This window comes from Ictidomys tridecemlineatus, chromosome 2 (genome assembly GCF_052094955.1).
Source record: "Ictidomys tridecemlineatus isolate mIctTri1 chromosome 2, mIctTri1.hap1, whole genome shotgun sequence".
Lineage (NCBI taxonomy): Eukaryota > Metazoa > Chordata > Mammalia > Rodentia > Sciuridae > Ictidomys > Ictidomys tridecemlineatus.
In genome coordinates this window covers 80,606,988-80,632,540 of record NC_135478.1, presented here as the reverse complement: position 1 = coordinate 80,632,540, position 25,553 = coordinate 80,606,988, and the positions used below count along the sequence as shown (strand labels likewise).

Sequence of the window (25,553 nt, the reverse complement as noted above, 5' to 3'; positions counted from 1 at the left end):
ATTGCATCCATCTACAACACCAAAAAATATTTTTTTAAGGATTATAAAAAGAAAAATGTGAGCCACAATAAAGAGGCTCTGTGTATGGGTTCTGCTGACAAACTAATCTAAGCTCTAAGCCAGCATCGGCTGCAGAATATGTAGGTAGGCAAATCTTCAGATAATTCCAGACCCGAGCTATGAGCTACCTCAATAGAGACCTCAGAGATCATGGAATAAAAACAGACCATCTCTGTCTGCTGTGGCCAAATCAAATGCTTTACCCACAGAATAGGATGACAATAGTGTTATTTTAAGGCACTAAATTACTGTGGTTTCTTATGCCATAAAGCAACCAGAACAAGGAAAATACAAAATTTTTAAATTATAAGTACACCAATCTTTAAGTTACACTTTAAGTTATAGAAAAAGCAATATAACATTATTCCTGATGGTGATAAATTAAAGATGTATATACTGTATAACCTATTCTCAACCACTAAAAATCTAAAACAAAGGTGTGAAGTTAGTAAACCAAGAATGAAGATAAAATGGAATTATAAAGAAATCAACCTTTTTTTAAAGCAGTAAAAACAGGAAAAGAGGAAGAAAGAAAGAATGAATACAAAAAAAATTGCAAGAAGGAATCTTTAAACATAAGCACTTACATCAAATGTAAATGGTCTCCTATTTTGCCAATTAAAAGGTAAAGACTGGCGAAGGGTGTAGCTCACTGGTAGAACACATGCTTATTAGTATGTACACAGCCCTGGGTCCAGTCCCCAGCACCAAAGAAAGAAAAAAAGATTGTCAAATTGGACAAAAAGTAAGACTCAACACATGGTACGTACAAGAAACATTTAAAAATATAAAGACACAAATACCTTAAAATTAAAAAGACTGAAAAATATATATACATAATAGGCCATGCAAGCATTAAGCTGGAGTGATATAAACATCAATAAAGTAGACTTTGGAACAAGGAGTTTCAGGAGGAACACTATAAAATGATGTGAGAAGAAAATACTCTGACCTGAATGGAAATGTAATATTAACACTTATGAGATGCCAGCCAGGTGTGGTGACTGACACATGCCTGTAATCCCAGCAACTCAGAAGGCTGAAGCAGGAGGATCACAAATGCAAGGACAGCCCTGGCAATTTAGTCAGACCCTGTCTCAAAAATAAAAAGGGCGGGGGGGGGGTGTAGTTCAGTGCAGAATGCCCCTGGGTTCAATCCCCAGTATAACAGGGTGAAAACAAAATTACGAGAAATAGTTAAAGAACTGCTTAGAGGAAAACATAACTTTAAACATTACTGGAAAACAAGAAAGGTTTCAAATCAATGACCTAAAACTTCCACCTTAAACTAGAAAAAGAAAAGCAAATTAAAGGCAAAATAAGGAAGTAATATGGAAGCAGACAGAAAAATACTTGAGAAAAAAGCAACAAAACCAAAAGCAAGTCTTTGAAAAGAGAAAATAAACCTTGAGCTAGACAGATCAAGAAGGAAAATACAGGTGCTAGGGCTGTGGCTCAGTAGTAGAGCACTTGCCCAGCATGTGTGAGACACTGGGTTCGATTTTCAGCACCACATAAAAATAAATAAAGTTAGAGGGAAAAAAAGTCATCTTTGCCATATTTTTTTTAAAAAGAGGGAAAATACAAAGTTATCAGTATTAGAAATTAAACAAGAAACATCACGTTATAGACATTAAAAAGGTAGGAAGAAAGCATGATAAACAATTTATGCCAAATTAAGACTAAATTTGGTTAAATTACAAGAAATGGAAAGACACAAACTACCAATGTCAACAGTGATCAAGATGTACACTATAACCAAGTGCAGTGAGGCAAGCCTATAATTCCAGCTACTAGGGAGACTGAGGCAGGACAATCCCAAAATTGAGACCAGCTTAGGCAACTAAGCCAGACTCTGTCTCAAATCAAAGGGCTGAGGATAGAGCTCCATGGTACAGTGCTTGCCTAGCATGCGCAAGGCCCTGTGTTCCAATCTTATAGCAGGAGAGAGAGAGAGAGAGAGAGAGAGAGAGAGAGAGAGAGAGAGAGAGAGAGAGAGAGAGAGAGGGGGAGGGAGAGAGAGAGGGAGAGAGAGAGATCTTGTCCACATAGCAGAAGATCAATACTGGAAAGATGTCAATTCTCCCCAGAAGATTCACTACAATCCCCATCAGAATCCCAGCAGGTTCTACTAGAAATTGATAAGCTAACTCTAAAATGGAAAATTCAAATAATTTTAAAATAGCAGAACAAAGTTGGAAGACCCACATTAGACATTTTCTGACTTCTTTTGGGATTTGATGGTATAGCTCTCATATGCCAAAAACCCAGTATCACCGCAATGTAATACTGATATAAATATAAAGACACAAAAATCCACAAAACAGAGTCCACACATTTATAGTCAATTGATTTCTTTGATTTCTGACAAAGGTGCAGTATTTCAATGGGAAAAAGGATGTCCCCCCATAAAGGTGTGGGGAAAATTGGATATTCATATGAAAATTAAATAAAAACATGCTATTACCTCACAACATATGAAAAAATAACTAAAAAAATGGATGAAAGAGCATCCTATGAATCAAAATGTACTCCTTTGTCATGTATAACAAATCAGAATAAATTAATTAATTTTGTTTTAAAAAAATGGATGAAAGACCTAATCAAGAAGTGTAAACTTTCTAGAAGAAAACACAGAAAACATAACTTTAGTTTAGGCAAAGACTTCTCGGGACACAAAAAGCACAAGGGAGAGGGAGGAACCCTGCTAAACTGGATCACATCATAAAGTTTAAAAACCTTCACGGGGCTGAGGATGAGGCTCAAAGGGTAGCGCGCTCGCCTGACATGCGTGCGGCCCGGGTTCAATCCTCAGCACCACATACCAACAAAGATGTTGTGTCCGCCGAGAACTAAACAATAAAACATTAAAAATTCATTCATTCTCTCTCTCTCTCTCTCTCTCTCTCTCTCTCTCTCTCTCTCTCTCTCTCTCTCCTCTCTCTCTCTCTCTTTAAAAAAAAAAAAAAAAAAAAAAACCTTCTTCACTCTTCAAAAGATGCTGTTAAGAAAATGAAAAGGCAGGTCACAGAGAAAAATCTTTGCCTAGTACACAACTGACAAAGAATATAAAAGAAACTTTTACAACACAATAACAAGACAACAACCACCATAAAGAAATAGAGGATTTCAACAGGCATTCAACAAAGATATATTAATGGTAATTAAACATGTAAAAAGATACTCAACATTTGCCAGGCATGGTGGCACATGCCTATAATTCCTGCTACTTAGGAAACTGAGGCAGGAGGACTGCCAAGTTCAAAGCCAACCTCAGGAATTCAGTGAAGCCCTGAGGAACTTAGTTAGACCCTATCTCTAAATAAAATATAAAAAGGACTGAGGATGTAACTCAGTGGTAAAGTGCCCCTGGGATCAATCCCTGGTACCCCTTCACCCCCAAAAAAGGCTCAACATCAGTCATGATGGAAATACAAATTAAAACCCAATAGTGAGAGGTGGGGTTGTGGCTCAATAGCAAAGCACTTGCCTAGCATGTGTGAGGCACTGAGTTCGATTCTCGGCACCATATATAAATAAATGAATAAAATAAAGGTTCATCAAAATCTAAAAAATTTTTTAAAAACCCAACAGTAATCACAATCACTACACAATCATTACATGACTAAAATTAAAAACATTGACAATATCCAACAACGAGAATGAAGCAACTGGTATGAGAATGGAGTGACTGGAACTTCACCCACTGCTGGTGAGACATACTAACTAGACATTCCCTTATCATTATGCACCAAGCAAGCCTAGGGAAAATAAGATCATGTGGCCACTAGAAGATTTATACTTAAATGTGCCTAACAGTTTTATTTATAATAGCCCAAAATGAGAAACACTGTCCACCAACTGGTTGTGATACATCTATACAAGAAGTATTACCCAGCAATAAAAAGAAGACACTTCTGAGATACCCAACAACACGGATGACTTCAAAATCACCATTCTGGCTGAAAGAAGCCAGGTTCAAAAGACTACATTTAGTATGATTCAATTTATATAAATTCTAGAAGAGCAAAATTGTAATGACAAAAAGCAAATCAGTGGTTACTATGTGCCGAGAAGTGAGAAGAGAGCATTAAAGGAAAATATTTGGAATGATGGGGGAAATGTTCTATATCTTGATTGGTAGTTTCACAATAACATACATTTTCAAAAAAAAAAAAAACCTCATTAAATGCTGTATATGGTGATAAATACCTGTAATCCTAGCTACTGGGGAGGCTGGGACAGGAGAATTGAAAATTTGAGGTCAATCTCTGCAGCTTAGCAAGACTGTTTCAAAATGAAAAATAAAGAGTGCTGGGGTTGTAGCAGTAAAAGGCCCCTGAGTTCAATCCCCAGTACTGCAATGACTCATTAAATTATACACATAAAGTGAATGGATTTGACTGTTGGCAATTATATCTCAAAAGAAAACTACACCTTAAAATTACAATAATTTAGGTTGGGATATAGCTCAGTAATAGAACACTTTACCTAGCATGCACAATGTCCTGGATTCAATTCCCAGTACCCAGCTACTTGACCCCCAACAGAATGTAAATATTAAAAAGAAAAATCTCAAGGTTAGAAATGAGAAGGAATAAAAAGGCAAAATAAGAGAGAAATATTATTAGAGAATACAAGGAACATTCATATGTAATAAATTTAAAACTGAAGTTCAATACATAATATGCTATTATAATATTAAGCACCAAAACTGACACAAGAAAACATGAATCAACAAATTTATAACAGAAGACGCTACTGAAATTACAGAAACAAAGCAAATGCCAACCACTCTTTATTTACTCTCACAAGTGCACTAAAACCCAACAACTTTACACGGTAATTTAAATTCTTCTAACAAAAATACTGATCTAAGAATATTCTAGAGAAAATTTAGGTCTTAAAGTTGATTAAATTAAAAGAAAATTAATCTTTAATAAACTGAAGCAATTAAAAGGAATACCTCAAGAGATCTATTTAAAATGACTAAGTAAGCTGGGTATGATAGTACATGCCTGTAATCCTAGTGGTTCAGGAGACAGAGGCAGAAGGATTGCCAAGTTCAAAGCCAGCCTCAGCAATTTAGCAAGGCTCTAAGTAACTTAGTGAGACCCTCTCTCCAAATAAAAAACAAAAAGGGCAAGCCCTTTTCAGGATGTGGCTCAATTGAGCGCCCCTCGGTCTATCCCTAGCACTAAAATAAAACGACTAAATAGTTTTTATTCTAAGAATGCAAGGTTTTTTTTTTTTAAATAAAACTACTGATATACAACCTGTAAAAGATACATGTAAAATAAAATGACTTTATAGTAACAATTTCTGTGTTTTATAAAATTCAACCAATCCCATTTTTATAAAAAGAACTTTTTATTTTTGGATACTGAGGATTGAACCAGGGGTCCACAACCACTGAGTTATCCCCAGTCCTTTTTTATATTTTACTTAGAGACAGTCTTGCTGAGTTGCTAAGTGCCTCGCTAAGCTGCTGAAGCTGGCTTTGAACTCACAATCCTCCTGCCTCAGCCTCCCAAGCTGCTGGGATTACAGATATGTGCCACTGCACCTGGCCAAAAAAAAGACCTTTTTATTTTTTAACATATTAAAACAATCAATATCATAAATTTCAAGGTTAAACATAAGTAGTCTTCTGTTTCAAGGACAAAGGGACCCTAATTCGGGAACAAATAAGAATTACAAAAATTACTGAAAGACATATTACTTCTCAATGCTATATAATTATTAAGGAAAGATTCATTAGAATAATTAGTCTACTATAGTTGCTGAATATTTTAAAAAAAATCTACAAGAAAACATTAATGATGGGCTGGGGTTGTGGCTAAGTAGTAGCGCTCACCTCGTGTGGGAGGCCCTGGGTTTGATCCTCAGCACCACATAAAAATAATTAAATAAAGGTATTGTGTCCAACTACAACTAAAAAATAAATATTTTTTTAAAAAGGAAAACATCAATGATATTTCCACACATTACTAATAATCAACTAGAAAAACAATGGGAAATATCTCCATTAAAACAGCAACAGAGGGGCTGGGGTTGTGGTAGAGCTCTCAGTGGTAGAGCACTTACTTTGCATATATGAGGTGCTGGGTTCAATCCTCAGCACCACATAAAAATAAACAAATACAAATAAAGTTATCGTGTCCATCTACAACTAAAAAATATACTAAAAAGCAGCAACAGAAAGCATAAAATACTTGGTAATTAATGTAGTAAATACATTTTAAAAACTGAACTTTAATGGGGAAAAAGCTGCTTAGGTACAGAGAAGCAATATATCATGAAGAAGACAATCTTGTTCCAGTTAAATAACAGCTGTATTGTACTTTCAATTTAAACATTAACAAAACACTTTACAGAACTTTGAAAAATGGGCAAAAATATCAAAGAACTTTCTATAAAAACAATGATAGGTTTAGCCCTATGAATACTAAAAGCAATGTCTAATCAAAGGACTAGGTCTCAATTCAGTTGATAACTTTCTCTTACGACAGCTGTGCAAGTTGGCTGCTGAATCATTCATTTGCTGACCATCTCTGATACGTTTCTGTTCAGTATTTAAATAATACATCCATAACAGAGACAATCTTTCATTTCCTAAATCACAGTGTATATTATCTGTGGTACAGTTAAAATGAACAATTCATGACCAAGACACAACTTAAGAGCTCAGATGTAAGAAGAGTTGCTTGTCAAATGTTAGTTTTTCTTAAATATCTCTAAATGAGTGTCCTATCCACCTGTTGTACTACAAGCGAAGTTGTCAGATGGAATTTACCTTTGGGATTACCTCTTTGAGGCAAAAGTTGACATCTCCCCGACAAAAAGCTACACAACTGGTCTATGTCAGTTAGTCTATGGACTGATCTCTTCCTCACCAAGTTAGGATTTAATCTTGTGTCCTTAGATCTAATATAAGAAGCAGAACACAACTATAAGAGGCACTTCCAAAAATAGTGCTAAAGTAGAGTTGTATGGCTAAGGTGCCTAGGAATGCATCCCTTAGGCAAGTTAGTGTCTTTTAACATTTAAAACAAAATTAAATAGGTTTCTTTTTTACTATCCAACTTCTCAGACCTCATACTATGCTACTCCAAGAAAGGGATTTAATGCCTTGCCTTCCTCAAGCTTACTTTGATCAAAGGTTCTCTTTACTCTCAGAGAACCATTAATGGCAAAGTGTTCTAGCTTTGTAGTCAAAAATACCTGTGTTCAAATTCTAGCTCTGCCACTCATTAACTATAAAATCTTGTATGTGTAATCAATTTTTCAAATGTAGAAAATCATACCTATACTTCAGGGGATTGATTTAAGGATAAATTATATACACACAGTATATATACATTTTAACATTGTCCTGATAATTTCAAGCAAAGTGCATTCTGTCCTCCTGAGAGCAAAAGCTGATATTTATTCCCATACTCTCCCACTTCTTTTCTTTTCCCATCCCTGACTTTGTCTTTTCCATATTCATGCCTGAGTTTAACGTTTCTATTTGATTTTCTTTTAACTTTAGCAGTACGTTAAGGTAGACATTTAAAAGGTCTCATACACACTGACTCACACCATTCAATGGAATATGGAAGGACAGGATCAGAAGGAAAAGGTAGGGGCTGTAGTCACACTGTTGAGTGTAAAAAAAAAAACAAGATAACAGTATCACAGTGTGTACAGCCCATTATCATCCTATTAAAAAGTGATTACACGAAAGAATGAAGCTGGAACTTAGTATATATGAGTACAAACTCAAAATGGATCACAGACTTATACAACTTTTAAAATTTTTTAAGGGGAAAAGGAAAAAAGTATTATGATATTGTATTTCACGGACACCAGAAATACAGAAACAAAAAAAAAATAGACAAATTGGACTTTGTTAAAATTATAAACTTTTGTGCATCAGAGGTTACAAAATTAATTGGGGCTTAATATAAAAAAATACATAAAGAATTCTTACAACAAAAAAATCAACCCAACTAAAAAATGGTCACAGAACTTGAATCGATACTCTTCCAAAGATATACTAATAGTCAATAAGCACACAAAAACACATGCTCAACATTACTTATCACTACAGAAGTATAAATTAAAACCACAGAGACTTGAAATACTTCATATCCATTAGGATAGCTATTAAAAAGAGAAAATTAGTTAAAAATAATAAAAAAGAGAAAACTAGTGTTGGCAAGGATGTGGAAAAACTGAAACCCTTTATGCATACATGGTGGGAATGTAAAATATGCAACCACTATGAAAAATGGCATAGCAGTTATTCAGAATATTAAACATAGAATTACCATGTGAACCAGCAATCCCACTTGTGGGTATGCATTCAAAAGAACTGAAAGCAGAGACTTGAACAGTTATTTAAACAGTTATGCTCATAGAAGCATTATTTTCAAGAGTCAAAATGCAGAAGCAACCAGTGTCCACCTATAAATAAATGGATATGCAAAATGTGGTACACATTCATACACTTGAAATCTATTCACTCTTATTAAAAAGGAAATTCTGACATAGGTTACAATGAATGAACTGTGAGTACACTATACTGGGTGAAATAAATCAATCACAAAAGGATATCTGTGATTTCATCTGTATGAAGTACCTAGAATGGTCAAATTCACAGAGATGGAAAGTAGAAGAGAGGATTCAGGGCTTGTGGGGAGAAGGGAATGGGGAGTTCAGAGTTCAATGGATACAGAGTTTCAATTTGAGAAGATAAAGTTTTGGAATCACTATAATGATGATGGCTGCACAACAATGTGAATATGCTTTATGCTACTGGACTGTATATTTTATCACAATAAAAAGACAGATTACATAGAATTACATTACACTATATATATGCTTTCATGCACATTTTTTTTTTGGAAAGAAACCCAGTTTTAGGCTTTCTAGAAGAGAGAGACTAAGAAAATCAGAAATGAACAAGATAAAAATAGAGGTGCTGGGGCTGGGGTTGTGGCTCAGTGTAGAGTGCTTGCTAGCATGTGTGAGGTATTGGGTTCAATCCTCAGCACCACATACAAATAAATAAATAATAAAAGTACATCAACAACTAAAAAATATTTTTTAAAAACAGAGATACTGAATATAGTAGCCTACTATGTACCCACAAAAACTTGACTTATAAAATATTAAATTGTTAGGAAAGATATTCAAGATATCTTAAGTATAAAAGCATATAATAAAATACTATTTACAATTCTAACATGTTCATATATACATATGCAAGAAATAGTCTCAGAGGGGACATTAGAAATTACTGAGAAGGGATTAGTTAATAAATAATTCTGGGATAACTGGATTCCTAACTCACAATAAATATATCAAACATTCTAGAAAAGCAAAACATTAACCCTAACCTATGTTTACTTAGAGGGTCTCAAGCTAGAAAAGAATTTCTTAGGATACAAAAATACCATAAAAGACACTGATTGATTCCATCCTTAGGTATATATCCTACCTCCCACGAAAAGCAGGAAACCCATGAAAACCAGGAATATGTGCAAAAATGTTTACACAAGACCTCTTGCCTCAAACTATAACCCTAAATATTCATCAGCAAGAGAATAAATTATGGCATATTCATAGGATGTAGAACACTATATAGCACTGGAAATGAGTGCAACAAGTAAGACAAATCTTGGAAATAATGCTGACTGAAAAAAGCAAATTGTAGGACTAGGCTGTGGCTCAATGGTAGAGCACTTGCCTTGCACACGTGAGGCACTGGGTTCGATCCTCAGCACCACATAAAAATAAATAAATAGGGCTGGGGTTGTGGCTCAGTGGTAGAGCGCTACCTCTCATTCATGAAGCCCTGGGTTCAATCCTCAGCACCACATAAAAGTAAATAAACAAAAATAAAGATATTTAAATAAACAAATAGAGATATTGTGTCCATCTTTACCACTAAAAAAATTTTTTAAAAGCTAATTATAAAAGACAATACATAGTATTTTTGTAAAACCTCACCTTATTTAAAACAAACCAAAATTAAATATTATGAACAAATGCAAATGTAAAACTAGTTTTGTTTTGTGTTTTTTTAAAGAAAGGGAATGATAAGCACAAGATTTACAACAGCAGTTACCCTAATAGGAATAGGGGGCAGAGATAGGAGGGGACCAAGAAGTATAAGGGAGCTTCCAGATAATCAGTTACACTATAGTTCTCAAAAGATGAAGTTCATGAGTGTTCGTTATGCTTCATAACTTACATACCCAGAAGACATATTCTTCCATGGATACTAAAAATCACATAAAAATTTAAAAATAGTAAGAACCTACTCCAATTTTTGTGTTAAAAATGATCTATAGTTCTTGTATATAATTCTGAAAGAATAATATGAAATATTTCCATTAATTTAAATTTTAGGCAATTATAATTTTTCTTTTTTACTTCTAACTGGGATCTCTGATTTTCAACAATGAAATCGTATAGTGTAATTTTTTTAAAATAAAGTCACAAAAAATCCATTTTTTAAAACAACTTGAAGGATATACAATAAATTTAATAAAAGATTCCATTAGGTTGATACAATTATGGGAGGTTTTTTATTTCTTATGTTCATCCACATTTTCCAAAATTTCACCAATATACATTATAGCTCCAAAATCCCTTATCTTCCATCCTTGTGACTAGAAAGTTTCAGAATCCTGATTCCTCCTCCTCCTCTTTTTTTTATTTTTTAAAGAAAGGCAACAGGTATATACATTAGCACCGCCCTAACATTCCAAGAAGGATCTCAATCAGTAGACCATAATACAAGTGACTGAAAATTGGCCCCATGTATAGTAAATACATATAATAAGTAACTTCATGTAAGTTAAGGTCTTATTTTGTTGCCAAAAAAAGCCTAAATTAGGTTTTATCATCACAGGAGTAGAATTATTTAAATAAGGCTCCCAATTCTGACCCCATGTGTCCAACTAACTTAGAGCTTAGTCACTAAAGACTGTACACTCAGTTGAGAAATAAGCCTTAAATTAATATTTTATAACAACAACAAACCAAAGCATCTGAAACTCAAAAAAGAATAATAAAAGACAGTTTTTCTCAGTAAAGTTAAAGCTTTCAAGCACATTTCAAAAATAAACAAGTTAGCAGGTCCCAGCAGCTCAGGAAGCTAAGGCAGGAGGATTACAAGTTCAAAGCCAGCCTCATCAATTTAGCAAAGCCCTAAGCAACTTAGTGAGACCCTGTCTCTAAATTAAAAAATTTAATAAAGGGCTGAACATGTAGTTCAGTAGTTAAGCACCCCTGATTTCAATTCCCAATACAAAGAAAAAAAAGTAGTAATTAATGAACCAATATAAAAATAAAAATATTTATAAATTATCACAATCATAATGTATACCATAAATTCAACATAGCTACCAAATGAACTTAACTGAAAAGACAGTACCACTTTATGGTATTCTTTAACTCCACAATTGTGCATTGAGGACCTAAGACCCAGGATTTCATGTGGCCTTTAAATTTGAATCCATGAACTCAAAAATGGATCCTAGGTTCACACTAACACAAATGCCAAGAATTCGAAGACAAATGCAGTAGGATGTATCAGGTAAATTAAGTTGTCATATATATGACTCTTGTCACATTCATGGACCACAATCCAAAAGCTTATGATCCAAAAGCTTGGAGTAACTGTATGTCAGTGCTAAGAAAACCAGAATGACGGCTAATTAAACATTTCTTGTTAACACTAAGGTATTCAACAGTCAACATTACTTAATGCAATGGTCAAATATGGTGAAAGTCTTTGTATCTAAACATTCAAGTGTCCTAAGACAAGGTGTTTTGGTTTGTTTTTTTTTACTCCACTATCACTGGGGTTCTGATCAGTCATCTCCTTATCCTCAACCTATCCTTGAAGTAGTGACTACAATAGACTATGGGCACCAAGGAGTGACATGTATTAAAATTCTTTTTTCTCTATGTAAGATTTTCAGGTAAATAAAACTGGGGTTCAACTTCAGTACTGTATTTTTAAGAACATCTAACTTTTAAAACTATTGCTATTTTCCTTTAAAAACCCTAATTAAATAAAAACACACAAATAAAAGCCACAACAAGATACCACTTCATACCTACCAGGGTGGTTATAATTTTAAAAACAATGACAAGTTTTGGTGAAAATGTAGACAAATTAGAACTCAAATACATTGTTGCTAAGAATATAAAATGGTGCTGTCCCTTTGAAAAAGCTGGGCAGTTTGTTAACATGTTAAAAACTCTATGAGCCAGCAATTTTAAATTTTTAAATGAGTAAATTTCAAAGAATTTACTCAAAGTATTAACCCAGAAAAAAATGATATGCAAATGTTCATAGCAGTATTATTCATAACAGCACTAAAGTGGAAACAACTCAAATGTCCATCAACTGATGAATGGATACAATTTGGTATACACATACAAGGGGAAATTATTGGGAAATAAAAAGGAATTAAGCACTGATACATGCTCCAGCATGTATGAGCCTTACAAGACATTGTTAAGCAAAAGAAGTAAGATGCAAAAGACCACACAGTTGTAAGATTCCATTAATTTTGAAGCAGGCAAATCCAGTAAGACCATTAAGTGGCTGCCAGTGGCTGATGAGAAGGAATGGGGAATAATTGCTAATATGTATAGATTTTCTTTGGAGATGAAGAAGTTGTTCTAAAATTGATTGTGGTGATGTTTTGTGCAACTCTGTGAATATACCAAAACTCACTGAATTGTACACTTTAAATGTATGAATTACATGGTATATGAATTATATCTCAAAAGAACTATTTACAAAATATAAATATCAGAATGAAAACAAAATGCTATAGAAAGGGGGGCCTCTATGTTTTTTGCTTATATGAAATTTTTCATTTTAGAAAGAATGAAAAAATCTACCTTGACTGTGGTAGACTGCACTAGTGGCCCTAATTCCTCACTGCTCCCAGGATCTAGTACTTGGCAATGGGATTTTACAGTTCCTCCACTAAAGGAGTAAGATTTTTGTGGCTCCTTGTCCTTGATTTCAACCATATGAATTGTTTTTGTCAAAAGAGTGAAACAGAAATGGAAGTGTGCCAGTTCTGAGCCTGAATCATAAGAAATCCTACAATTTTCCCTTGTCTTCTCAAGTTCCTGTTAGTATCATTAGTGGAGTTTCACCTGGGTCATTACTTCCCATTTAGCCTGGGCTCCAAAATGAACACACATGAAGCATGAGCTGTCCCAATACACAGATCTGAAGAAGCAGAGTTGCACCAGCCAACCTACAGATCCACGAGAATATCTGATTATTTCAAGTCATGAGTTTTGGGGTAATCTGCTATGCAGTGTTACTGTGGCAACAGCTAACTGACACAGTAACTAACAGGCTACATAAATTAAATGATGATTATCAAAGTAGGTCCAGACTAATAAGTGTTACTTACTCAGCTTAAGATAGTCATCTATAATACAACACTTAGATATGTGGTATCTGTCCCTGTAAGCTCTCAAACTGAAGGCTGATAGCAACTTAAGATACTGTGTAATTTTCCACCTTAACTTAATATAATTTTACTTTTAGGATTATTGTGTTTTAAAATCAAATATGAAATAACATTTGAAAAAAAAATATGTGCAGAACCATGGAGGATAAACCTATGAACAAAACATAGTCCCTGTCCTCAAAACTTTATAAGGAACAATAATTAAAAGAGGTAAATACAGGGAACACAGAGACAGGTCATTCTGGAACAAAAATTTGGGGAAATGAAGAGGAGGCAAACTGTAAAAATAAAATTTTAAATATGGAGAGGGAGAGAGGGAGAGAGTGAAGGAGAAATGAACAGAAATTTACTAACTTATTTGATGAGAATCAAGGTCTCCAACCTCTGTGAAGCCCAAACAGGGTGCACTGAACAGCTACTGGAGCAGGCTAAGACTGCTCTGTCACTAAATGTTGACTCATTATCAACTTTGTAAATCTAAACTGAGCACAAAGTTGATTTTCTAAAGATGTTTAGGGCCATTTGTCCCTTTGCTTCATGATGACTCTGGTCAATTACCTATTTCCTAGTAGTGGCTGGCTCTATTTTTCATTTGCTATCCCAACCTAAAGCGTACTATGATCTATGATCTTTGCGTCTCCTCCTATTATCTGATTACATTTGCTAGTCACTGTTCTCCCCTACTTCTACTTATTCCCTTTTATTTCAAGATGGTTAATGTTAAGTCTTGACCTTTTTTTTTTCATAACTTTTGCTATCCATGAATTTCCAGACTAATAGATCATACATAGGCCTATAGGCTTTCACTACTGCAGAGAATGCAAAGGTTCAAAAACCAAAAATTAACAAACCCTCAAACTTCTGGTTTATGCCTATTCCAGATGATGTTGTTAGTTAATTCTAGCCTAAGACTGAGGCACTGTTATATCTATTAAATTTAAAATATGCAAACAGCAGGCCAAGAGATTTTTTAAAATTACCCATTCCAAATAAACACTATTAAACAAGAGAAAAGAAACAAGTTAAAAAGAGAACTTTTAGAAAGAAAAGGCTGACAGCCAAACAAGTTCCATTTTTTTCATTTGAATTGCTTTTAAATAAAAAGCTTAAATACAAAAAATATGAATTACTGAAATAGTAACCAAAAAAGAGAAATGTTAAATTGTTCAGAAGCTAGTTTCCAATACAATCCAATCTCAAAGGAAGCTTTCCTGTAAAATATTTCCACTTGAGCATATTATTGAAATTTTTTCTCTAAAATTGATTTTGGTTAATTCGAAAAAAACAAAAAAAAGACAGGGCTTTTACACTTTAGAAAAGTAATAATGTATGCCCCATAAGTGCCTGTTTGAGAGGAAAGAGTAGAAAAAAGTTGGTAACAGACTATGGTCCAGTTCAAAAAGACTGGAAATTAATGAGGATGTCCATTCTAAAGAATCTGTGATCTGGGGGCTGGGGCTGTAGCTCAGTGGCATGCGTGAGGCATTGGATTTGGTCCTCAGCACCACATAATAATAATTTTTAAAAAAAAAAGGCATTCTGTCCATCTACAACTACCAAAAAAAAAAAAAAAACAAATCCGTGATCCTTTGTAATCGGCTCCCTCAGTGTTCAGTTCCCAGGTTAAGCCACTTTCTTTTTTAGGTGCTATCGGAATGTTAGGAAGGTAGGTAAATCTGGCTGTAACACTTGAACCAACTTGACAGTAAGAATTTTACTTTTGTATTTAATTCAAAGAGCACTGAGAATGTTAGGTTAAGTATTCATGCCTCTTTTCTATGTGTCCTGTCATTATAGTTTAAGGAAAACATTCTAAAATCTATCATCTAGCAAATTTCACCTCTAAAACACCCTTATAAAAAAAAAATCAGGACAACTACTATGTGTAGGTCTTTATACCATAAAATGAATGGCTTTGATCCTATCCTTACAGAGTTCACTGTCAAGGTGGGACAACGGCCACATTAAATACATTCAATATAGCCAGGCACAATGATGCATGTCTGTAATGCCAGCTACTCAGAAGTCTGAAGCAGGAGGCTAGCAAATTTAAGGCCATCCACATCAATAGAGACCCTGTCTCAATCAATCAATCAAACACACACACACACACACACACACACACACACACACACACACACACACACGGCTAGGGATGTGGATACAGTGCTCCTGGGTTCAATTCTCAGTTCCACCAAAAAAGAAGAACAAAAAAAAGCCATAAGGTCAGAAAATCACAAGTGCTGTCCATATGACAGAAACAAATATAGAGCTATAACTATAGCAGAATATTTCTCCTGGGCCAATCAGAAGGTCCTGAAACAAGAGGACAGCATTTCAGCTTGAAAGACAAGTAAGATTAACATTATTTAGAGTCTTGGAAGAAGGACGAACCATGTAGAAGAGTGACCTAAAATAAATAGGGAGACAGTAATAATCTAGTTTGATGAAGTAACAAGTGTTTAAAGGAAATATGGGGAAGCCCAAACTGTTTTTAAAGTCAGGTTTTAAAAAGAGGTTAAATGTCAAAATTAAGATAATAATAATATCCAAATACAATGTAATTAGACTAGTGACAATATAAATACCAAACAAGACAAATACTGTACATACACATTTAACATTCTCCATTAAATTCTCTTCACAATTAGCTGTAATAATTTAAAAAAAAAAGATATCTCTAAACTTATAGTTAAAATAATAATCTTCTCAGGGGGTCAGGCTCGAGGCACTGGGTTCAATCCCAAGCACCACATAAAAAAATAAATAAATAAAAATAAACAATCTTATCTTTCCAAGATCAATTTCTTCTTTCCCCTATTTTCAAACACACATTTTTCTCCCTATTTAAAAAAAAAAATGGCAAAGTACCCCTTGGTTGATCTCCAATACTTAAAAAACAAACAAACAAAAACAAAAAGACAAAAAATAAAAAGACCTTTATGACCCCGCAGCCTACTAGAATCATTGGCCCCTCCCACTTAGGTCTTTTTTTAACATTTTCTCAAACAAATCCTCAGTGCCCAAGGATGCCTTTCTCTCTTCACTACTCATCCCTAATTTGGCTCTCACCTTCACTACTCTTATCTTTATTAGTGCACTTTCAACAATGACTTCCTTTACCAATTCAACAACCTATTTTTTCTTCATTCCCTCTGAACTCTGAAGCCTTTTTACACTCTAGACCCTAAAACTTTCTGTGCCTTTTCATTTTCTTGTGCCACTACACCTTCCTAATTATTCTACTTCTGTTGGGGTTTATTCTGACCCCTCTACCTCCTCCCATTTCTCAAGTGTGAGTTTCTCAGGCCTCAATTTCTACTCTTCCATTCTTTCCTTTGGTTAAGTAACCTTATCTTTAATCTTCAATTAACTCTAGCTAGCCCTGGCTTGCAGTCCCAGGCGACATTTCTAAAAATGTTTACACTAATCTATGGTAACAATAAGAGAATTTGTTCTTTCCAACTAATTTTTATTTCTAACAGTAATTTTTGTAAACATTTGTGAAAAATGAATTTAAATTTCTATTAAGTTTATAAAGTCAGAAACAAGCTACAGGTGTCAGCATAATATTTCCTTTTAAATAAAGGTTTACGACAACACAAAGTCAGGCACTATATTTAGGTCAAAATATCCATATGCCCAGGCTGAAGAAACAATGAACAAAACTTTACCTAACTTGTCCTAGTTAGGTCAAGAGTGAAGCCCAGGCCTGGGGCTCTCAGATGAAGGGAAGTGGGTGTGCCCCTCAGACTTGGTATGAAGTTAAGGAAATAGATAAGAAACTCCTCAGAGTCACTCCTTAGGCATTTTAGAATGGTGGAAAACTTTTCCTGTGAATTAAAAGGAAAACTAGGGAAAGATTTATCCACCTCACAGCTCTTTCTTGAGTAGATTAAGAAGGAAGCTATCTTTTATTTTTTTTAAGAGAGAGAGAAAGAGAGAGAGAAAGAATTTTTTAATATTTATTTTTTAGTTTTCGGCGGACACAACATCTTTGTATGTGGTGCTGAGGATCGAACCCGGGCCGCACGCATGCCAGGCGAGCGCGCTACCACTTGAGCCACATCCCCAGCACAGGGAGCTATCTTTTAAAAGATCAAAATAAAACTATCAAAAACAAAAGGTTAACTTTATTCAATTCAGTTTTCCTTTGTTTTGTGGAATGTAGTGATGGAATATGAATCTTGATACTTTTCAAAGAAACAATAAATCAATGACAAACTGCATGACAGATACATTGGCACATGCCAAAGTACCCCTAGGTTCAATCCCCAGTACCAAGAGGGGAAAAAACAATTTACAAACTATTCTATTTTTTTCCAAATGGTATTATTTGGCATTCTAAATAGAATGAAGATCTCAAACGTGCTAAACAGAATGGACATCTCAAAAATGCTGATTAAACTGTGAAACAAAAAAAAAAAATCATTTCTAGGCCAGGCGCAGTGGCACACACCTGTAATTCTAGTGGCTCAGGAGGCTGAGGCAGGAGGATCATGAGTTCAAAGCCCACTTCAGCAAAAGTGAAGTGCTAAGCAACTCAGGGAGACCCTGTCTCTAAATAAAAAACAAAATAGGGCTGGGGATGTGGCTCAGTGGTCTAGTGCCCCTGAGTTCAATCTCTGGTATGCGCCCCCCCCCCAAAAAAAGAAAAAGAATTTCTATAGCAAAGATTCTGTGTGAAACCTATTGGGATCTAACAAATAATGAAGACAACAAGTAGCATGTCTTTGTACAGTACTTAGCAATTTACACAGCATTCTACATACATCATCTCACTGAATCCTCACAACAACCTTATAGAGGACAGGCACAGCCACTGCACAAAATGCAAGACTGGAACTAAGGCATGGCTAGATGACAGTTAATGAGAGGTAAAGATTCACTCTCAAACTAGAGATTTCATGATATGAAACCAGTAAAGAATTTGGTACTCATATATCAGAATTTCAAATGAAAATTTAATGAAAAATGAATTTTTGAATGATTATTTACATTCAGTATAATTCAAAAACATGTAAAAATAACTACAGCATACTTCTATTTAAGAACACTACCTTAGTGGTTCTTCACTATCAATAAAACTCCAAAAGAGACATTATCTATAATTTTCCCACCAGGTTAAGGTAAACCCTATAAGCCAAAAAATAAGATTCTTCTATAAAATCTCTATTAGGCTAATGCATAGTTACTGGTGTAATACTTTAAATATAGTTACAAACAACTTTCTTAGGGGCTGTTGAATGTTTCATCTTAAACTGTGGCCTTAGTGAGACCTATTAAAAAGCTGAGTAGTAACAATTCAATACAAGGATCATGAGGACTAACCCTAGATTTCTCCCTATAAACTGCATTTGGCTACCTGAAGCCCCCCTAAAAACCTAAGTGGTTAAAATTCCAGAAGGAGAGCCCTCCACTTCTAAATCTTTAGGTGAGGATTAGAAAATATGCTACAGAAACTCCCAAATTCTAAACATTTCCTAATTTATACATGCAACACACAAAGCCAGTACTTTAATTCCTAAGAAGGAAAACTAAACTCCAGGTACATCAACAAGTAGATTATATATTTTAAAAATCAAGGGTTGGGAGACAGAGCTCAGTGGTAGAGCACTTGCTTAGCATGTGCAAAGCCCTGGGTTTGATCCCCGGTATCACAAATAAACAAACAAAAAAAGGAAAAAGATTTTAAAAATCAAAATGTATGCTCACTGGCTTTACTGCCAGGGAAAGTAATCACATTAAGTTTCAGATGCCAACAATACTCAACTAAAATAGCCCTTGGTCAGACACTATCTTTTTAGAACATTTTCTGATTTTTCATAAAATGGTTTGATAAAACAAGTAAGAATGACAAAAATTAATATTATTGATGTTAAAATAAATGTAACTATATGGAACTATGTAACATCTCACAATTCAATGGCATTGTCATCTCTAAAAAAAATGAACACAGAAATCTACTTCGAGAAATACATTAACTTTGGGCATTTAAATCTGTAGTACTACTTGATAATTACAGGCTGATATGGTTACAAACTCTTTAGCTTTTTTCTCCCCTAAAGGCTTCATAATAGACACTGAGAAAAACAATTTAAATACTGATTCATGGTGTTATCGTTTTGGCTAATTTTAGTTTAAATCATGCATCACCGAAACAATATTATCAAAGCACTTTAACTACAGGCAAAACATGTTTTTAAAATAATAAACAAATCTTCTAACATCTATAATTCTAGACATAAGTTTTCAACTAGTTTCTTTAAAAAAAAAAAACTTTCAGCAGCTACAATCAGGTATGATCATGTCAGATGCAATGATCACAACAATAATTCTCAATTAGAACTGCCTTCCATTAGTTCTGAAGATCTGCATTATTGTTCATTCTCGAGTTAGCACTATTTTGCAAATACGTGACATGAAAACGACCATTATCACAATAATATACCACCTCCATACAATTAAGCCCTGAAATTAGATTTTAAAATAGATGGCACAGGTAGACGCATTCTCACGCATTAATTCAGTACAATTTTATCAACCACCTATTGACAGACACTGGAGAGAGTGCCAAAACGGAAAGGGTCTCACCCTCATGTAGTTTATTTTGTTTACTGTCATCTTTTTTTTAAATTAATGTCATCATTTTATTTTGCTTTATTTTTTAATAAACAAAGTTATAGATGGACACAATATATTTATTTTGTTTATTTTCATGTGGTGCTGAGGATCAAACTCAGTGCCTCGCATGTATGAAGCAAGCGCTCTGCCACTGGACCACAACCCCAGCCCACTGTCTGTCATCTTTAAGAGATTAAAAACAAGGCCAAAACAGGAAGAACTGCACTAAGGAATTAGGACTTTATTCTAACTGGGCCCAAAAGCCACTGCAGAATTTTAAGCATAGGACTGCCATGATCTGGCTTAAGTTGTTAGAAGGCCACTCAGGAGAATGGCCATTGTGTAGAGACCGGAAGAAACCCAAGAGAAGGCTAACATAGGAACTTAAGCAAAAAATGGTTGGCTTAAAGTAATGACAGATTCAGTATCAGAATCTTAGTGTCAAACAGTCTTGACTTTGAGCCCTTTTACAAACATTTGTTTCCTTAGGCAAATTATTTATACTCTTGGAGCCTTATCTTCCTTATTTTGCAATGCTTGTGAAACCTTAGCATATACAAAACAAAGAATAAAATTATTATGATAATACTTTGCTAATGAACTCACTTGAAGGGTTTGGACAAATTGACTTCTTTCCCCCTTGCACAAACATTAACCTCAATATAATTTTTAGCAGGGTCCAAGTGCAATTATACAAGTACTGCATTGACATCCTCAAGAGACAAGCTCCTGTTTCTTCCAGAACTTACACTAAAACAAGTGCTCATGGGGCTGGGGATGTGGCTCAAGCGGTAGCGCCCTCGCCTAGCATGCTTGTGGCCCGGGTTCGATCCTCAGCACCACATACAAAGATGTTGTGTCGGCCAAAAACAAACTAAAAAAAAAAAAAAAAAGTAAATATTAAAAAATTCTCTCTTTCTCTCTCTTTAAAAAAAAAAAAAAAACAAGTGCTCATAAGAGTACACCTAGAAAGGTGTTTTTCTCAAATTAATAAAATAAGTCTAGTTTGCACGTTCTGTTTGTGTTTTCACTTGCATTCTTTTACTTCCTCAGTGTATGAGAAAAAAAGATATATGCAAAAAAGATATATGCAAAATCCTGTCATTACATCATGATAAAGATCCTGGTGTTACTACCAGTTACTTTAAGTTCTCCTTTTAATTCTCAATAGCTTTTATCTATAATATGGGATAGCATTCCTCATTCTTACAGCATTGGAACATCAGGAAATCCAATACCAAAAGTTCTTCTTTATAAGTACACAAATTATAAACATTCATCCTTTAGTAACCTCCCTCTGTATTTAATATTCTTTCAACAAAGGATAAGCCACCTTGAAAATTTACTATCATATTCACTCAAAATTTACTTCAAATTTAAAATTTACTCAAAATTTAACAGGGGCTATGTGCAAGACAATGTGCTAGGATCATGGGAGGACAAAGGTTAGTGTTTAATGAGGAGATTCAGTATTTACACAAGAACAGAAGGGAGTGATGCAGACAGAAATACAAGTATTAAAACTAGCTGAGCACAGTGGCACACACCTGTAGTCCCAGTGACTCAGGAGGCTGAGGCAGGAAGATTGCAATTTCAAGACCAGCCTTAGCAACTTAACCAAATCCTGTCTCAAAATAAAAAATAGGAAGGGCTGGGAATGTGGCTCAGTGGTTAAGTGCCTATATTCAAGCCCTGATAACCTCCCCACCAAAAAATCAACAGAACAAAATAATGAACGTCTGATGTACTCAACACTTAACTTCACTAATTACCAACTCCTGGCCAATCTTTTTTATAGCTTATATGTCCTATTACATGACAATCCTAAAGGAGTCTATTTTCATACATGTCTACATTCCTCACTAACTCCATTTTCAAGACAAATCTATAGTGCCACAGCAGTCTCCACAGGTTGATTTTTCCTGAAGGCCACATACAAGTAAGTAAAATGCAAGTCTTTTTTTTTTTTAATCAATTCTTGATTTTTTAGCACAAGCCAAGGGAAGAGTAACACAGATGCTACAAAACTACAGGTAATCTAAAAAATGAGTTTACATATATACTTTCTGAAATACATTTCTATATTTATATTTCAATTTAAACAGGCAAAATACAGAATTCATGTTAAACAAAAGAATGAATCACAGGTGAAATGCTCTGGCCATTTCTTCAATCTTCTGAGACTATTTTCTCTTATATAAAATAGGAAAATATGCTCTTAGGGACTTGGGAGAACTAAATTTAATTCTGAGTGCTAACTCAGAGAATGAACAATATATTAAATGTCATGTGTGTACAGCTCTTTATATTGTTATCTGGTTAACTCAGAAAGAACTAGGAAGCTGTCCAGTTTTCCAAACCTCTCCCCTGTATATCATCTTCTCTCAATATGAAGTTAAAAAAAAAAACTTTCTCCATCTCAAAACATGCTAGATGCGAGGGGTTAGCTAAACATCCTAATTTTTGAGGCGCTCCACTGCCTGTAACCTAAATAAAGGGAACTGAGATCTGAAGAATTTTCAAATAAAATTATCAAACTTCACAAAGTAACTCCCCTTTAACTAATAGACCCAACCCACATTACATGGAGGTGGTATGTAGCTAATCTACAGTAAAAACACTTTCCCCATTTCTCAACCACCCATGACTTCCATACAATACAGCAAGAACAAGGCAGCCATGAGAACTCTCATTTGGGCCAGAGTAGGAGCAGCTCTAGATGAGTTACCATGAAACATGACAGAATCACCTCCAGCTTCAGTTCTTATTCCATCCACAAGAATGCTTGAACTGAAACCTTGCGTTTCACACCACCTGCTCCTGAGATGCAGCTCAATGCTGCTCAAAACTATTAAATAATTTTGTCTTTTTAATACTATACAGTCACAACTCTAAAATTTTAATTCTTGAAGAGTTCCTTCTTTTCAATCTATTATTTTCTTGAAATTGTGTATACATTTTTAAGTTCCCTCTTGAATTATTATCTTCAATCACTAATAACCCTCTTTCCCCTATGTGAGGTTACAATGAGTTCTTGATTTATCATAACCCCAAACATTACAAATCATCCATTTGGTTAAAGCTTTCTACCCAAAACCATTCTTTATATTCAGACATTACCGTTTTTTCATGTTTTCCTGTGATAATTACAATTTAGTTATAATTATGGCACTTTGCAATTAAAAAGAGCACTTCATAAAGGTATTCATTTAATCCTTTTAACTTGTGAAAAAAGGCAATTCCCCTCTTTTATAGATGAGGAAAAGGGAATGAAGAACCCACTAGCTTGCCCAGTTACAAAACAAGTTAGAGGGTGAACCCGACCTCCAAATCAGGTCTTCCAACTCCAAATGTCGTACACTTCCCATTCTACTATGCTCTTTTCTAAGAAAGGAAGTCTGCCATTCTGTCCCAAACTGCATGTGCTTCAAAGAATAAAACATCTTCGAACAATCTCTCTACACTGCAACCAGAATTCCCATCCCCACACCTCCAATCATCTATTCCTTACCTCCTCACCCTCAAGCTATTACTTCCTTCCCACCACACAATTTCCACACTTCACTTCCTTCCTTCCACCCCTTCTGCAGATATTCTACCTTGGCACGCAAAAAGGAGGGCCTCTCTTCCCGTTTGCCCCTAACCCTGGCACTCCCTTATCAGGAAATGCATGCCCCTAAACTGCAAGGACGCATCGTTAAGACACGAAGGAGCTACTTGATAAAAGTCCCACACAAATGGGCATAACTTGCAGGTCCTCCATCTCGGTATATAGCCTGGGGCACAAGCACACCTAAAATCCCTAAGAACACAGGCGCAACCCTTACAAAGACGCTGCCCATACCCTACCGCCACCAGAAGGTGGTCATCCAAACAGGCCCCCCTTCCAACTCCTCTCTATCAGGGGCCCACTCCTGGGCCTCTGGCCACCTTACCAACTCCCCCTTAGCTCTGGATGCCAGAGCTGAACAGCAGCCCCACAGACAAGACGGCTGCTTCTCTCTCACAACTTGAAAGTTCTGCCTCTTATCACCTGTTCTCACGGAGCTCCCTCTCGGCCCGGTGGCCCACCTTTGCCCCGGCCCGCCTCTCTCCGCCTCTCGATCCCCGCAGCCCCGTGGCCACCCCAGGTCAGTTCCGGGGTGCCGGTCGGATTCAACTTCCTATCCGCAGAGATTCCCACTCCCAGGGTCACAATCCCCTTCTCCATCACCTGCTTCGCCCATGACCAAATGACATCCGCCGTGGCCGCCTCCATCCCCCTCCCCGGACGCCGGGTCCCCGCGGCCGCTCGCCGCGGTCCCCGCACGCCAGCCTCCCCTCTGCCGGGGGCAAAGGGGGCGTGCACCCCCAGCCCGCGGCCCAGCGCGCACCTGTTCCGCCTGCTCTCCCCCCCGCGCGGCGGCGCGCGACCCCCACCCACGCCGCGCCCCGGCCTCCTGGAGCCCCGCACTCACCACGAGTAGGTCTGCTCCGCCATGGCGCTGATGCTCGTGGGCTCCGCTGCAGGCAGTGGCCGGGCCCCGCGGCGGCGGGCTCGCTCGCTCGCTCGCGCAGGGAGCGGAAGGCGCAGCCGGGGCCCGGCGCTTGCTCGCTCGCTCGCTCGCTCGCTCGCGGGCCGGCTCGCACGGCGGGCCGGGAAGGCGACTGGCGGGGAGAGGCCGGGCTCTGAGGCGGCCCCGCTCCCTGGGCCCCGGGGCGGGGCGGGCTCCGCTCTCGGCCTCCCTCACCCGCGGCGGCGGCGGCGGCTCCGCTGCGGCTCTAAACCCAACATGGCGGCGGCGGCGGCGGCGGCGGCGGCGCGGAGAACAAGGGGGCCCCGGGGCGGGCGAGCGGCAGCACAGGCCCGCGCTCAGCGCGCTGCGGGCTGCGGGAGCGCCGCGCTCGGGCGGCGGCGGCGGCGGCCGGGGGACATGGCCGGCGGGCCGAGGCGGCGGCGGCGGCGGCTGAGGGGGGCGCTAGGCGATGAGGCGAGGCCGTTCGGATCACACCCGCCGATGGGAGGAGGGAGGAGGCGGGGGCGAGCCTGGGCCCCGCGCGGGTCACGTGCCCAAAACACGCTCACGTGACGCTCGCCCCGCCCCTCGCGCCCGGCCCATGCGCGGAGACGTCGGCTGTTGGTTCCAGGCGACTGGGGCTCCTACAGCCTCTGGCGGACGGACGCCTGCCGCCGCCGCGTGCGGCCGCCGCGCCCCCTCCAAGCGCAGCAGTCGCTCAGAGCCCCCCTTTTCCCGCCCCTTCCCGAGGTACTACAGCACCGGCCAATCAGGAACCGCGGTACGCGTCCGTTGACTGCCACTCAGCTGTCAACCTTCAATCAACAGCCTGCTGCCCGCGGGTCCCCAACTGTCAGGTAGCCTGTCA

General features: G+C 37.1%; 1 protein-coding gene across 2 annotated transcripts in view; it reads right to left on the bottom strand.

Annotated features, from left to right (window-relative positions):
• The window catches only part of Sppl3 (signal peptide peptidase like 3), a 110,071-nt gene extending 84,851 nt beyond the window's left edge, over window positions 1-25,220 (bottom strand). For both annotated transcript variants that reach the window (XM_078038989.1, XM_078038990.1), the window contains exon 1: window positions 24,647-25,220. In XM_078038989.1, the coding sequence (XP_077895115.1) occupies window positions 24,647-24,669 (23 nt within the window). In that variant the 5' untranslated portion in view covers window positions 24,670-25,220. The remainder of the gene's footprint in view (window positions 1-24,646) is intronic.
• Between the last annotated feature and the right edge of the window lie 333 nt (window positions 25,221-25,553).